Consider the following 15,630-nt stretch of genomic DNA (forward strand, 5'->3'; position numbering starts at 1 on the left):
TTCACTAAATTTTTCAATTTCTTCATCTGTAAAAGAAAAGAGCTGAGGAAGATAATCTCTAAGGTCGCACCATCTGTAACTTTCTATAATTCTTTACTTATCTATCTTTGCAGGAAAGTAAATACAAAGGCTAGGTATTGATAAGGACAAACCAGATATGATAAAGACTTTAATCTTTAAAAGCAAATTTCCTAAGGAAAAAATGTCCTATGAGAGTGTGATGCAGGTGGAGGCAGACAGAGATAGTGGAAAGAATATTGGAAAAGACATGGAGTTCAAGTCCTACCTTTAACACTTACTAGCTTTGTGACAATGGACATAGATCACCTCTTTGTGCTTTAGTTTTCTTATCTGTAAAGTGAAAAGTTTTCATTTAAGTAAATTCCTTTTTAGCTCAGGCTTTATAGTTAGCAAGACTGTGACTTGATACCCAATGTTATTATCTGGATTTCTCTATTCAACTAATGAGGGTATCTTTGTTGGGGGAGGAGGGCAGTTCTTAATGAACCAATGTCATCAACCAACTACCCATCTGATTTTTTTTTTTTTTTTTTTTTTTTTTTTTTTTTTTTTGCTGAGGCAATTTTGAGTATGTGACTTGTTCAGGGTCATACAGCCAGGAAGTGTTAAGTGTCTGAGTCAAATTTGAACTCAGGTCCTCCTGACTTCATGGCTGGTACTCTATCCACTGCACTACCTAGGTGCCCCAACCATCTGATTTTTAAAAAGATAAATCAATTTAAATAATATAGCTTCCCTATTTTGCTTCATTGAATCCCACCTAGAGATATGCAGAAAGATAAGATAATAACTATCACAGATAGTCAAAAGTAATGTTGTGTGTTAAGGATAACAGATCTGAAACAAAAACTGAATGCTGAAAGACAAGAGGGCATAAAGTAAAATCTAAAGAACAAAAGAGGAGGAAAAAGGAATATTCTTTTATTCCCTATAATAAAAAATTGGAATCATAGAATGAAAGAATTAGGATAGACTTCTATGTAGAGGGCTGGAATTCTGGAGAAGTATATTGAAACAAGGATACTTACAACAAGGTATTAACTCAATGGAATAGTGTGTGTGTGTGTGTGTGTGTGTGTGTGTGTGTGTGTGTGTGTGTGTAGATAAATAGATATACTTAGTACTTAGCATAGTGATGTAATCATTCTCTAATTCATACATAATCAGTATGCTGTAATGAAGTAATAAGGTATATAATGGCTGAGAAGGACTGGAAATGAGACATTCCATTTTTTGACCATCCTCCTGGTGGCTCTCCTGCCTCCTGCACTCCTCCACTAAGATCAAGACTAGGCCAGAATAAAGACTCTAGACTCTGTTCCTGACCATTCTTGTGGTGTCTATCCTGCTGAGACCAAGGCCCATCCGAAGGACCTTCAGAAAGCTCTCTCAAACATTACAATTCTCATATGACCAAGAATCCTGCTATAACATTATTAATTGATTACCCTAGTTTTCTTCAATGGATCACATTCGATCTTCTGTAGGAGTCTTTCCTGGTCTCCTCATAAACCAAACGCACAGCAAAAGCTTTCTCTTTGAGATTGCCTTCCATTTACCTTGTATATAGCTTATATGTATATATTTTTTGCATGTTGTCTTACTATTAGAAGGGGGGCTCCTTGAAGGAATTCTCTTTTCTTTATACCCCTAGGTCTTAGCACAGTACCAGACACACAAATGGTTAGTCAGCTACTACTGGCAAGTCAACATCTAGTCTCAAAATTTCATCCTTTACCTAGATGGCACATTTGTGTTCATTTTAATTGTTAGAAAGGTTTTCTACACAGAAAACCAAATCAAATCTTTTTTGTACTATCTATTCTTTGTTCTTAGTTCTGTTCCTCTAAGAAGTAACAAAAGATATTCTACAATGGAGCTAGAAACAGGTCAGAGATCACTGAATGGTAAAGAGGTAGAATTTTAACAAGAGGACAAAAGGATTGTCAAATTTGGCCCTAGAAAACTTATAAACTGAGTCTAAAAAAAGTATATATAGAGAGAAGACTCTGACATTAATAGATTTCTAAAATGATATATATTGTTAAATTTAACTGACTCTCCAAAATGCAGGACACACTTTTGAGTCTGATCTGCATTGTTAACATTCTCTTCACTACTTTCTTAGGACAACAAAACAATAAATTGAGCCCTTATTTAACAATTGGTCTCATCAGTAATGAGAGCTGGCTATAGCTCATCTCTGGGTTTATAACATACAGAGCCAGAAGGAACAGGTTACGATCCAAAAAAGAGAAATCTGGGAGTTTGCTCAAGATATCTAGCCCCTATGGAATGAGACTGAGTAGAGCTCCATATTTCCTTCTGTAATGACTGTCTAGTCCAATAATCTTATAGTACAGATCATCGGAACCGAAGGAAGACAATCTGTGTTATTACCTAGTTTCATTTGTTTTATGTTTCAAAAATAAAATGTTTGTCAGGATTCTGGATAAAGAATTCTGATAGTTAAGTTTCATTAATTTCAAAGCCTCAGAACCTTGCCCTGACTAAAGTTGGTATCTTCCTGACAAAATCAACCAATTGATAAATATTTACTGAACCTGACTTATAGAGTTAGGTTCTGATGTACCATATCTAATGTACCTTCAAGACTAAAAATAACTATTTTTAGATATTACAATCTAGAATTTTTAACATTTCAAAATTATTTTAATTATACATAGTGTAGTAGATCATATCTATGACAAAATGAAACATATATCTCAAAAGAGTAATATGGATACACAAGGAATTCACAGACCAACTTTGATTTTTAAGAGATAATATGTTAAAATTGGCAACAAGAGAGCTGGTAGCTGGAGATGAATACAGAAGCACGTAAGAATCTTATAAGAATTCTTATAGGATGTCACTAAGATTACTAAAACTCAGGATAAGTTGAGGATGAGAAATATTAAGGACAACAAAAAGAGATCAGGTAGTAAAAAATGAAACTAAAAGAAGGATAGAATCACTTGAGATAGATAAATAATAATAGACAGAAAAAGAGAAGGTACAACTCCCCAATTTTTTTATGCTTTTAAATCTCTTTCAGGGAGAATAATCTTTGGATTTTAACGAACATTTTAAATATTCCTGTTAGCAAGGCAAAATCCAAGTAGAAAAATCTAAATGTGTTATCTCCAGAGGGCAGAAGTAAGAACACAAAGCACAAAGCTGCCATTGTCAAGTTCACATTACTAGACCCATATGAACCTTAGTCCAGGATTCTGAAAGGGCCTACACCAGACAGTAGTGATTACTAAGTTAGAATTAATTACCTTCCTAACAAGGTCAAGTGGTGTGTGTGTGTGATTTAGAATTAAAAAATTCTTGTCACTGATTTCATTTTTTGATTGCCCATCTAAACCCATTCAGAATCATTTTCTAGTATTGATCCTTTCAACAAATGTTCAAGGACTGTCTAGGTTTAAAGTCTTCCTTCCCCTTTCTCAATTCTGAGACCCTTTGTAATCTCCCACAAAAACAAATAGAAGTAGAGAGAAGCAAAAGACAAAAGTTCTAGGTATTTCTGTCCTCAGTTCTTTGTTCCAGATACCTTCTTTTATTGTTTACATGGCTTAGAAAAAGCTTTGAGTTGTTTTGGGTTTTTTTGAGATTTTTAAAAAAACCCAAATTAGTATGTTTTACTAAATTTATTTTTAAATTTCATCTAGTTATAGGCTATATCCTGTTGAGGTCTTAGGTTCAGAATTTTTTTCGGATTCCTATGAAGATCACACAAAAAGTGATTATTAGACTATGTGGAATAGTCAAAAGAGCATAATTATGAGGTTAAAGCACATGGGTTTAAATTCTGCCTCTGAGTCTTTTTATGTGACTTGGCCAAGCCATTTAAGCTTTGTTGGCCTCAGTTTACTCAACTATAAAATGATAGGATTTGACTAGATGACCTCTGCAGTAGCTTTAGGCTCTAGATCAATTTTAATTCCAAAAGTGATTGAAGATAGGGATTAAACTTTAAGTTGTAATCTAACAATTAACTACAAACCTGATTTCATTAATTAAATAAGTCAATTATCGAATATATAATGAAAACATTCTATTTTCATGGCATTTTAGTTAAAGAAATAGAATACAAAAAGTTCATAGTTACATACGGTTGCCATGGTCTCTTGTTCACTAGTCCTTTTTCATTCATTCATTAAGGGAAAAAAAAAAAATTTATGAAGACTCTCCTGGGTATAGAGAACCTGGTGCTCAGTGCTCCTTTATTTCCAGTTTGGTTTCTAAAACATATCTTTTTGTCCTCTCTAAGGCAAAGAAGCTACACTGCTAATGCAAAATCTGAACAAACTGCCAACAGCTGAGGAAAAACTTGACGTTTTATTCAAGAAGTATGCTGAATTGGTCAGTATGTTCTTTGTTAGCCTCTCTGTGTAATAAATATTATTTAATGTAATAATTATTATTAACAACTTAATAATTATGTGACTTAATATTTTAAAATTAATTTAATCATCATTCTAATATTAATTTAACAACCTATTTAATTTTGCTTTTGTTTGCTTTTATGTGCACCTATGATTTCAAATGTATGAAGAACTCTTGTTATGGAAACTCCCTCCATGAAGATTATTGATAAATTTATAATTTAAGATGTTAGTTGGTTAGGACACTAAGGAGTTAAGGGACTGGCCCATAGCCAAACCACGTAAGTGTCAGAGTTAAGACTAAGAGTGAGATTGCTCAGTCACTTAGTTGGAAGATTGAAACATTAGAGACAGGTCATCAAGTTATTTGGAATGGAGAGAATGTTTTATCCTTGGGATTATATTCTTAACTTTGATTAGACTGAGTTCTAATTTTGTTGTCTCTAGTGTTGCCAAGTATCTGGTTTTTCCTTTGGGGATGATCCTCTATAATTAATCTCATCAGACCATCTTGATGAGGCAGAAGGCATAGGAAGTCAATCTCTAGTCAATTTATCAGAATAAACAGGTGGAGTAAAAGATCTCTAAGATAGTGGAAGCCTCCTTCAAGACAGAAACTGTAGACTTGTTGAATTTTAAAAATCAACTGAGATTCTGTCTATTTATATAATCTTGAAGCTCCTTTTCTTTGACCTCTAACCTTACTTTTCAAGAACAAGCTATTTCCCCCAAACTCACAGCATACAGGTTTCATCCATTTCCTCCACAAATTCTAAGGACCATTCCAATTTTCAAACCTTTTAGGGTTTTGTTTTGTTTTTTTAAATAATCTGTACCCCTTCAGCTGAAATCAGCCACCTATAGCCAAAGGCCCGTGTATTTTCTCAAATTTAAAACTCAGATCACAGCTATGACTGTAGTCAGACAACTCATTTTCAGTTTCATTTTTGTCTGTGGTTTTTTGTTTGTTTAATTCTTCTTACCCTATTGGTATTTGTGAGGCAAAGACATAAGAATAAAGCCTATGTGTTTACACAATACCAAAACTGCCCTTCAATGATCAAGCAGGCCAACAGCCTGCTCCCATTTGCTGGCTAAGTCAGTACCACTGTTATGGCTGCCTTCCTGTTTTTTTGTTTTTGTTTTTGTTTTTGTTTTTTTCTGCTGTAATTATATACTTAAAAACATTATTCTGGGAAAAAGATCCCGTAGCTTCACCAAACTTCCAAAGGAACTCATTACACAAAAAGGGTTAAAAACCCCTTACCTAATAGCACAGCTGCCTTTTTGATGGATGAATAAATTAATGGGGGAATAAAGGAAAGGGGTTAGGCATTTCTAGTAAAGAAACCTCCTCTAGCTATGAAGATCTGCATCTGCTCTGCAAATTATGGTCTTAGAGACTTACCTGGTGATTGAGAAGTTAAGTGACTTGCTCAGATTCACATAGTTACTTTTCATTAGAAGCAGGATTTAACCAAGTCTTCTTGACTTCAAGCCTGAGTTTCTATCTATTACACTATAATGCCTCTCATAAATGAATAAATACCTTCTACAAAATCCCTGAGAAGTATCCAAACAAACTATGTCTGTACATATGAGAGGTAGCTCAATTCATCATAAAGCAGCTTATTTATTTATTTTAAACAGCTCTGGTTATTAGAAAGTTCTTTCCATCTAAGCAAAAATTTACCTCCCTTTAATATCCATTCGTCCACTGACATTTTATCATTAGATACAGGAATCCATGGTTCAGTTTCTGGACTAATTGCCCTACACTGATAGAACTATACAACCTCTTGAATCTAATACAAGAAGCTATTTAAGGGAGCTATGACTAAGTGCTAAAAGGAAACTCAGATGTCACTATCATTTTATAGACAAAGGAACTGAGGTTCATAGAGGGAAAGTGATCTTTCCAGGGTCACACAAGCAATAAGTAGCAGAACCAAAATTCAACACTAGTTCTGTTTCTAAAAGCAATGTCTTTTCTATTGTATTGTATTGTCCACAAAAGCACTTGTCAAGCTTGCTTAAAACCTTGTACGTGGGGCCAAAGTCTTCCATAAACTTTTGTACTTATGCTATAACCTGAAAGCAGTCAGATCTTAATGAGATTTTCCAAACTAATTCAATATTCCCTTTGATACTCAATGATTTCAAAGCAATAGGGGGTTCAGAAAAAATACTATTCTACAGTTTCCATTTTTAACAAAATCTTACCCAATTGAAAGTTTGATAAGACTACTAGTATTTCAGTCAGTCCCTATATAAAAAAAAAAAAAAAAGCATATCAGAAAACTGACTAAATGAATGATCTAGGACTGAAAAACTATAATATTTTATTGTTTTAATTACTCATTGCCAATCCTCTGCTTCCTAATTTGGATGACAACATAACAAATGCCCAGTCATTTCAGTCACATCTGAGTCTTCATGGTCCCTGGAACATTGAATATAGAAACAAACCTGGAATCAAGAAGACTTATCTTCATGAGTTTAAATCTGGCTTAAGACACTTACTAGCTATTTGACCCTGGACAAACCACTTAACTCTACCTCAGTTCCTTCAAATGTAAAATGAGCTAGAGAAGGAAATGGCAAACCACCCCAGCATCTTTGATAAGAAATCCCGAAATGAGGTCATGCAGAGACATGACTAAAATATGACCAAAAAACAACATAATAAATATCAGAATTTTCCAGGTTAACATAAAACATTTTCACCAAAGTTCTACTCTTGATGCTAAGATAATTTTGAGTTCTTGAAGACTTAACGTGGACATGCTTGGCTAAGTTTTATCTAATCACTAGAAATCTGGTAATTAGCAGATTTTTTTTTTCTTTTTCTTTTTTTTTTGCTGAAGCAACTAATAAAACAGCAAGAAAAATAAAAGAATCTTTAGTCCTTCCCAGCCCCTTCTATATTTTGGGTGATGATGTCTGACCAGGGAAAAATCAAGCAGAGGGTGCTAAAAATTTCAATTTTTAAATCCACTACAAACACTAATTCAGCAATTAGTACTTTTTATCTTAGTCTCTCCCTAATGTAACAGCTAATCTACTAGTAGAGAAATCAAATCATAGTCATATTAATTTTCTTACTTTGACAAAAACAAAAGATATAAAAATTATTCCTATAAAGAAATTTGGCCTGAATGTTCTCTTTGAAGATGCAAATAAAGAATAGGCAGAGAATCAATTTTCTCATAGCTTCAAAGACAACATAAAACATTGTTTAGTTGAATTAGTTTTGCCTTCCTCGGCTTATGATGTATATGACAAAGCCATAATTTGGAATCCCAGTGTCTAAGGAAAACCCATTTATTGGGATGGTGAGAAGAATCCTATGTAATCAAGTATAGTTACAAGAGAATCATAAATTTAGAATACATGCTGATATGTAAAAAACTGCAAAGAAAAAAATGATGGAATACTATGAATTGTACCATTTCAAAAGGGAGTGGGGGTGGGGAAAGGATGTGGCCAAAGAGAAAATGAACCTATAAAGAGACTGGCATTGTTCTATTACTGCCAAATTACCCAAAGTGCATCTGTAGTTAAATTAGTGGTAATTAACAAAGATACAAAATAGAACAGATTTGCTGGTACTTAACAAAATTATATATTTTCATCAGAAGCAAAAGCCGGATCACCACAGTTGGACTCTTCCCATTCTACAATATAAAGTAGATTTAGTTCTTAGGAAGCTAAAATCTAGAAGAGTGGCTGGATTTGACTTTGCACTGTGAACTTGTTGAAGAATTCTTGTAGAAGAAATCTTTAGCAGAAGTAACAATTTTAAAGGCCCTTGGAGTCCATTTTCAAGAAAAGACAAAAAAATAATGAAGAGTTCTTACCAAAAAAATCAGCTGAGCAGACATCAGCAGATACTGACTTTTATGTCCATTTTCAGATATCCATAAGATTCTTTATGAGAATGATTTATGTATAGTATAAATTAAAGAAATTCTTTCTGAAAACCTAAAAAAGGAAAAAAATAATTTTCTATAGAGGATCCCATATTTATAGTCACATAACTGAAGATGTAAAGAATATGCTATCTTGATATGGTTAGTGTTTATAGATTTCAGGAAAGCATTTCATTCAAGAAAACAAAATGTAGCCTTTAAAGCTTCCCTCATATAAATTGTTTGATCAAAATAATATTTGAATTTATGATAGATATGATATCACAGATAACTTAATTCAACAATATATTGAATTTTGACAAATGGATTGTTAAAAGGTGTTCACTAGTATCTTAGCAAATGCTTTGAATAAGAGCCAAATAAATTGATGATTTCCTATTTATAATGAGGTATTCTAAATATTCCTAGGTGATGTCATTTTAATTTAATAAAGTTCTGTAATACCATAAAGCATTATCAGAGAAATATATTATCATATCAAAGAGATTGGTCTAACCAAATGCACAGGAAACATAGTTTTAAAGTTTTTTTATATGCTTTTAAATATTTTTATTTTTATATATAGTTTTAAAACATTTTCCCCTCCATTATGACAAACAGATATTTGGTCATTCAGATGAATCAGTCAGTTAATGTGTGTATCTGAGACAAATAATATAGATGGATGATGAGCTTAGCTAGAATAATAGGAAGAAAAAAAATAAAGATGGACTGTGTTTGGTCAATTGTGTGGTGCTTTCAATCCCAAATTGCCCATTGCAGCAAAAGCTTATCTCTTTAACACTAATATTCTCCCATTGATACTACATCATAGAATACTATGAACTCAGAAGAATTTAAATTACATATGTATCAAAGAGTAATTAAAAATATGTGGTATGTGTAAGCAGGTTGTAATATGTTACTATCACTGGCATATGGGAAAGCCATGTAAAAGACATTTTTGAAGACATTTATAATGAGGAAAGGACGTGAGCTAGTCATATAACAATAATGAGGGACAGCATGAGTAGTACACTGATATCCTTGAGATACTAATGAAACACATGCACTATTTTGATCTTCTCTAGATGTTTAATAAAGAATCACAGACAAGTAATAGAATGAGAAGGTATAAAGGAATCTATGTTGTTGGAAGGAGCATCCATACTAATGAAATCATGAATCTAGCAAAGCAGACAAATTTCTCCAATTTAGAGTTATGAATCATACATCCCTGGAATGTGTTCCCCTTTGCACAATTTGAATCCTCTAACATTTCTGGGTTTGTTCATTCATAATTAGAGATAAATAACATACAGCACACAGATGAATTAAGAAATTATTCAAGAGAATTTCAAATTTCTTGAATTTGAATGAGATTAAAACACCATCTGTTTACTCTGAAATTCTGCTTCAAAACTATCAGATGGGCAAAGTTAAAAAAAAGAGAAAAAACAATTGTTAAAGAAACTGAGAGAAGATAGTCACATTAATGCATTTTGGGGAGAGCAGTAAATTGGTCTGACAATCCTAGAAAACAATTTAAAACTATGCTCAAAGAGTCATTAAATTGTAAGTTATTTAACTTAACAATACCATCATCAAGTAGGCATACCCAATAAAAGGTCAAAGACAGAAGGAAAAGACCCATAGATATTCAGAGCAGCATTCTTTATGGTAACAAAGAATAAGAAACAAAGTGGGTGTCCATCAACTGAAGAGTGGTTGAATAAATTATGTTATAGGGATATGATTATACTGCAAATTGTTATTATACTGTAAAAAATGATGAAAGGAATAGATTCAGAAAAATTTTGGAGGACTTACAGAACCAAGGAAACATTTTTACAGTGACTACAGTAATATAAAGAAAGAGATCTTTGAAAGACTTAAGAACATTAATCAATGTGACTTCAAAAGACTACTGAAGCGTGTTTTTTACTTCTTGTCAAAGAAGTGATAAAGCAGAATTAGATTCACATTATCAAATAAAGCCAATGGGTATATTTTTTTTTTTGTTTGATTGTACTTATTTCTTATAAAGGAAGAGTACTTTTCAGGGAGAAATAAATTGTGAGGTAAAAGAATTGATGAATAGCTAATGATGCAATTTAAAAAAAAAAGCATCAAAGACATTTTAAAATACACAGAAAAGAACAGAAGGGAATTTGAAAGGAAACACAAAATATCAAAATAGTATTACTATTACATTAAATTTAATATGTGCTTATAAAACAAATTACATATTATGTAAGTTCATGCTTTTATCTTTTTTCCTGTTCTTTGTATATTTAATTGTTCATGCTTATTGATGTTTGATAAATTTATTTAAAAAAAAAGAAAATAAAAAACTTACCTCATTTCATTGGTCTGTAAGATCAAAAGATTCATTGGCATACTATATAGTTTATTTGCCTAGGCCAAAGTTGGCAGGGAGATCATCCACACCCAGAAATACAAGGAAGGATATTTGTCTCCTAATAGGAGGCATTGGTCCTAGAGAGGGTCCTGGCGGCCAGAAGCCTGGTTTCTGAGGCTTAATGGTCATGAAGGACTAAAATTTTTTTTATGTGATTTGGTGAAGAAGGGGAAAATAGACCATGATTCCATATAGTGCAATAGATTCTTGGATGTAGGGGTTCTAAATCCAAGAGAATCTGGAATTTAGAGGCCCTCTTCTCACTGGTTCAGTGAAGGAGAAGGAATGGGGGAGGTGCTATAGCAGAGATTTTGAGGTCAGTGATGGCTTCCTTTTACGAGGGTGCTCAGTGGCCACCCAAAGCTAACATACTATTGTTTTCTCAGACTACATTCCTGCTCCCCATGTGGCAGCTGGTTCCACCCATCTGGCCCTACTATCTAGAGTACCTAATTGTAATGGAACAGTGAGATACCACTTTTAGATGGCTGCTTCAAATGGTTTAATGATACAGTGCCAATCAAATATTTCCTTCATAGTTGACAGCAATTTCCAAGAGAGGAGATTTCCAAATCCCTAAGAGAGATGCAGCAGTATTGTAATTAACAATTACATAGGGTACTGCTGCCCTAGTGGGCAATGGATTCAAGGCAAGCAGGACTCCAGACTGAGTACCTGAGTGGGATTGGGACTGGGGCATCTGCAATCATTCATCAGATCACTACCATAGCTCCACTGCTGCTCCATCTCATTAAAGCTTAGGCTTTAGGGTCACTGCTTCCTCAACAGTATATGATTGGAGCTCTGATTGGCGCTCTGAAGGTCCTTTCCAGTATTAACATTCTATCATTAAATGATTCTACTTTTAAATATTTAAGTTTCTTTCCTAAAAAGAAAAAAGTTTTTATAGATGAAAAGTCAATATATCTATTTTGGTCATGAATATACAGTTTATCCCAAAAGTCAGTGTAATTTACTACATTTTAACAATAAGATTGTGTTCACCTTTAAATAGATTCTGGTCTTTGGTCTATTCTATATACTGAAAGCATAAAGAGGGGGGAAAAAGTGACTCAGACAGTACAGGCAGTGAACTGCACTAAGATTTTTAGGATTTCTATACTGTAGAGTGCTAGACCCAAAGATATTAAGAACATTTCTAAAAGAGCATGCTTATTCTAAAAGACTTATTCAATTTAATTAAAATTATTTCCCATCATCAAGGACTTTAAGCACAGGTTTGTAGTATTAAAAATAAAGTAATTTTTTTACCTCTTTCTTTACAAAAGAGGGAGCCTACATATGTGAAATACTTCATACACTCAGACACAGTTGGTATACTGTTAGCTTTTTTTTCCTCCTTTAAATTCTTTATTTCAAGGGATGACTTTTTAGTTATGGATATAGGAATTCAAAAATAAAGATGATACAAAAACAAAAGTTAGCAATAAAAAATAATTATTTTTTAAAAGTAATTTTGAATTAAAAGAAAAATGTAACCAATAACAGAGAAAAGAGTTTTCATTTTTAGATAACCTTCATAGTGAATTTCAATGTAGAGTTGGAATCCTATAATACAAGAAAATATTATATGGTCAAAAGATAAGCTTTGAACTGTTTCCTTCTACTCATATTACATAAAGATATTATATGTTGTCACTGAAGTAAATCCAGAGTTCCTACGTTTTTAGTCCTTCAAAGGAAATCATTTCACAAATTATTTCTCTGAAAATTAAAAAAGAACTTTTAGGAATTAAAAAAAAAATTCACCAAAAGCTAAGAATAAACATGAGAAGTTTTAGTTCAAGTATAATCAAATTACATGTCTAATAACTGGGTTACACAATGAAAAGGCCTCATTTAACCCCATAAACGAGATTTTTGCACAAGAAACCATGTTACAAAATGCCACTCATTTTCTAATTGTGCTTCTATTAAGATACCAATTCCAGTAGCAATTCATCATGTATATGTGTCTAATTTTTCCCTAGGCTAACTCCCCCTGATTTTATTTAAGTAGAAATTGTTCAAAAGTACAAGTGCAGAATATGACAGTGTGTGTCTCCCTAGTATGTTCTGTGAGGATGAGAGTGACTTTGGATTTTGTTTTGTTTTGCTTTGTCATTTTAATTCTTGAAAACTCAAAAGAGTTACTGTGAAAGATTCAGTACTTTAAACAAAAGCCTTTATTTCTCATATGATGAACACTTGCTAGAGTATAATGTATTTATAAGCCAAAGAGATCAGTCCCGGCTTTGACTATCCATAAAAGCTAGTCATGGAGTGGGAGTTACTAGCTATCAGAACCAAAACTAGGGCAGGTCAACTAGGCCTTGGTTTGGGGTGCAAAGATGGGGAAAGTATGTTTTTTCTCTACATCATTACCATCTATGTACCTCACAGCTTTCTCCTTGAGGGTAAACAGTTTCCAGAAAGAGTTAAGGGCCATAGACTTATTGGATATAGGGGTGGAAGGTACCATTGTACAGATTACTCATCCAGTTATGACTGATCCATCACAGAAGATGACGGAAGGGTGGAGGAAGACAGACTATGAAAGTGAGGGACTAGCAGAGATAAGCAAAGAAGGGAAATGAGATAAGTTGCTCCTTGCCCATTTACTACATACACTGCACTGGCTGGCCCCTGGAGAGAAAGGAAGTCCAAGATATGGGGAGAAAATGTGGTCCTGGGACCTAGAATGAGGAAAGGTTAGAAGAAGTTACCCCCTAATCAAATTTCTAGAATTGCTCCCCTTAATTGTTTTTGCCCCAGGTGGAAAAAAAGTCCCAGATGTGTCTCTGTTAGCTAGCCTTCCACTATGGTGTCCTGGGATGTTACCTCCTGGAAGATCGCCTACAGGGCATTGCAGTTTATTCTGAAGGGACTCTAGTTCAAGTCTAGGGATAGAAGTAGCTGCACAATACCAAAACAAACCAAAAACATTAGTTTGACTGTTCCTTTCTAGCAGCTGTGCTAATCTAAACAGCTAAATACATTTACTCCTTTAGTTTCTAGAACAGATTTGGTCCCCATTCTCTCTGCCTCTAGAGAGGTAATCTGAGCCAAAGCATAGCAAAATAAAAACCACACTGCCACCCAATGGTTATCTCAGTAGCTTTGGGTAAAACCTGAGAATGTTCAGGTGTTTCAGAATATATTAGTTCCATGTATACTGCACCATCTCTTCCTTCAGCCTGTCTCCAAGAAAGAAAAAAAAAAGCAGCACAAGAAAGAAGATTTTATGCTTCAGTTGCTATGAGGTTCTCTCCCCCTCTTCCTCCTTTTTCCCACAGTTGCACAAAAGAGTCGTTTTGAGGAACAAGGCAAATAATGATAATAATAACTCAAAAGCAAAGCAAAAGAAAGAAACAAAAGAAAGGAGTACATATAAACTACAAATATATGAGAACAAAAGTGAATTCAAATGAATAGACAAATAATCTTATAAGGACTTAATCCTGATGGAAAAATTGTTTGGTTTTTTTGTTTTGTTTTTTTCTGATGGAAAAATTGTTGACATGTTATTTGATATATATTGAAATGTTCTGACAGTTACTAATCAAGTTTTATTGATTGTATTGAAGTTCATTATTAATCTTTGAATAAAACATTAAAGGTAATAGCTTATATTTTTGCAATCACTATAAGATTCACGAAGAACTTTGCATAATATCACCTCATTTGATCAATACAAATAAGATTCAACCAGTGTCAAGGTGGATGCTACTACTATGCTCATTTTACATAAAACAGGCTCAGAGAGACCCCAATTAGCCCAGGCTCATACAGTAAATATATGTATGAGATGAAATTTGAACCCATGACTTCTTGACTCTGATCATTATGTTATGCAGCCTTTCAAAAAAAAAAAAAAAAAAAAAAGTAAATATGCTCCTGAGAGGTAACTTCCTAACAATTAAGCCATCATCTGATCTCTGAAATCTGGCATCATCAATAAATTCTAAGAAAGTCTTCTTGTTTTAAGATTGAGATCATGACACATTAACCCAATAATGACAAAGCATTCAAATAGTAATCAAAACAGAAATGGATGAAAAATTAAGAAAAAAGATTTATAAGCTTCTGGGTCCCCAAAATTATTTCTGAGGCTACTAAAAAGGTGAGGAGATTGGGAATAGACACAGATGGGGATGAGTCCATAAACATTTCCAAGAAGCAATTTCAAGGGACTTTTAAAAATCTTTCATCTTTTGCACTGCTTATTTTCCCCACAAGAGAATTCATATCTTTCCTCCCTCCTTCATGCACATGCAGCTGGAAGAACACCGGGCTGAACAGAAGCAGCTGAAGCACCTGCAGAAGAGACAGGCCCAAATCATCAAGGAGAAGGACCAGTTGCAGAGTGAACACAGCAAAGCTATCCTAGCCCGGAGTAAGCTGGAAAGTCTGTGTCGTGAGCTTCAGAGACACAACAAAACTCTCAAGGTGAGAAGGCTAGTTTGGGGGCAAAATTTGAGCTCCCCAAACTCACTTCATCACTCCTATTACCCTTTATTTCAGTTCCCTGAGTGGAGCAGCCAAGTATATTCTGGATACATTTTGGAGGCTTTCTAGTACACTTTCTGCTTTCTGCTACACTTTTGAGGTTAATTTTTTTCTGTCAAGCCCAAGGACTGGGGTGCTGGTGACCCCTACTGGTATCTAGCTGCTACCAGCTCTTCTCCACAACTGGCTTTCTGAGCAGGAGAGAGAAAACAGATGGCCTTTTCTCCTTCTTCCTGCTCCTTAAAAACTAGGCTCGAGCCAAAAAAAAAAAAAAAAAAGTTCATTACTTAGGACTCAAGTATTAAAATACTACTTAAATCTTAATGGAAACTACTTGGGGGTTAAAATGATATACTCAGGGAACATTAGA

The 15,630-nt window shown here is 33.8% G+C and overlaps 1 protein-coding gene across 3 annotated transcripts in view; it reads left to right on the forward strand.

Moving 5' to 3' along the window:
* TXLNB (taxilin beta) overlaps positions 1-15,630 on the forward strand; it is a 75,834-nt gene that overhangs the window by 32,431 nt on the left and 27,773 nt on the right. For all 3 annotated transcript variants that reach the window (XM_074309685.1, XM_074309683.1, XM_074309684.1), the window contains exons 3-4: positions 4,304-4,395; positions 15,030-15,200. In XM_074309685.1, the coding sequence (XP_074165786.1) occupies positions 4,304-4,395; positions 15,030-15,200 (263 nt within the window). The remainder of the gene's footprint in view (positions 1-4,303; positions 4,396-15,029; positions 15,201-15,630) is intronic.

The sequence above is a fragment of the Sminthopsis crassicaudata genome, chromosome 4 (assembly GCF_048593235.1).
Source record: "Sminthopsis crassicaudata isolate SCR6 chromosome 4, ASM4859323v1, whole genome shotgun sequence".
NCBI classification, from domain to species: Eukaryota; Metazoa; Chordata; class Mammalia; order Dasyuromorphia; family Dasyuridae; genus Sminthopsis; species Sminthopsis crassicaudata.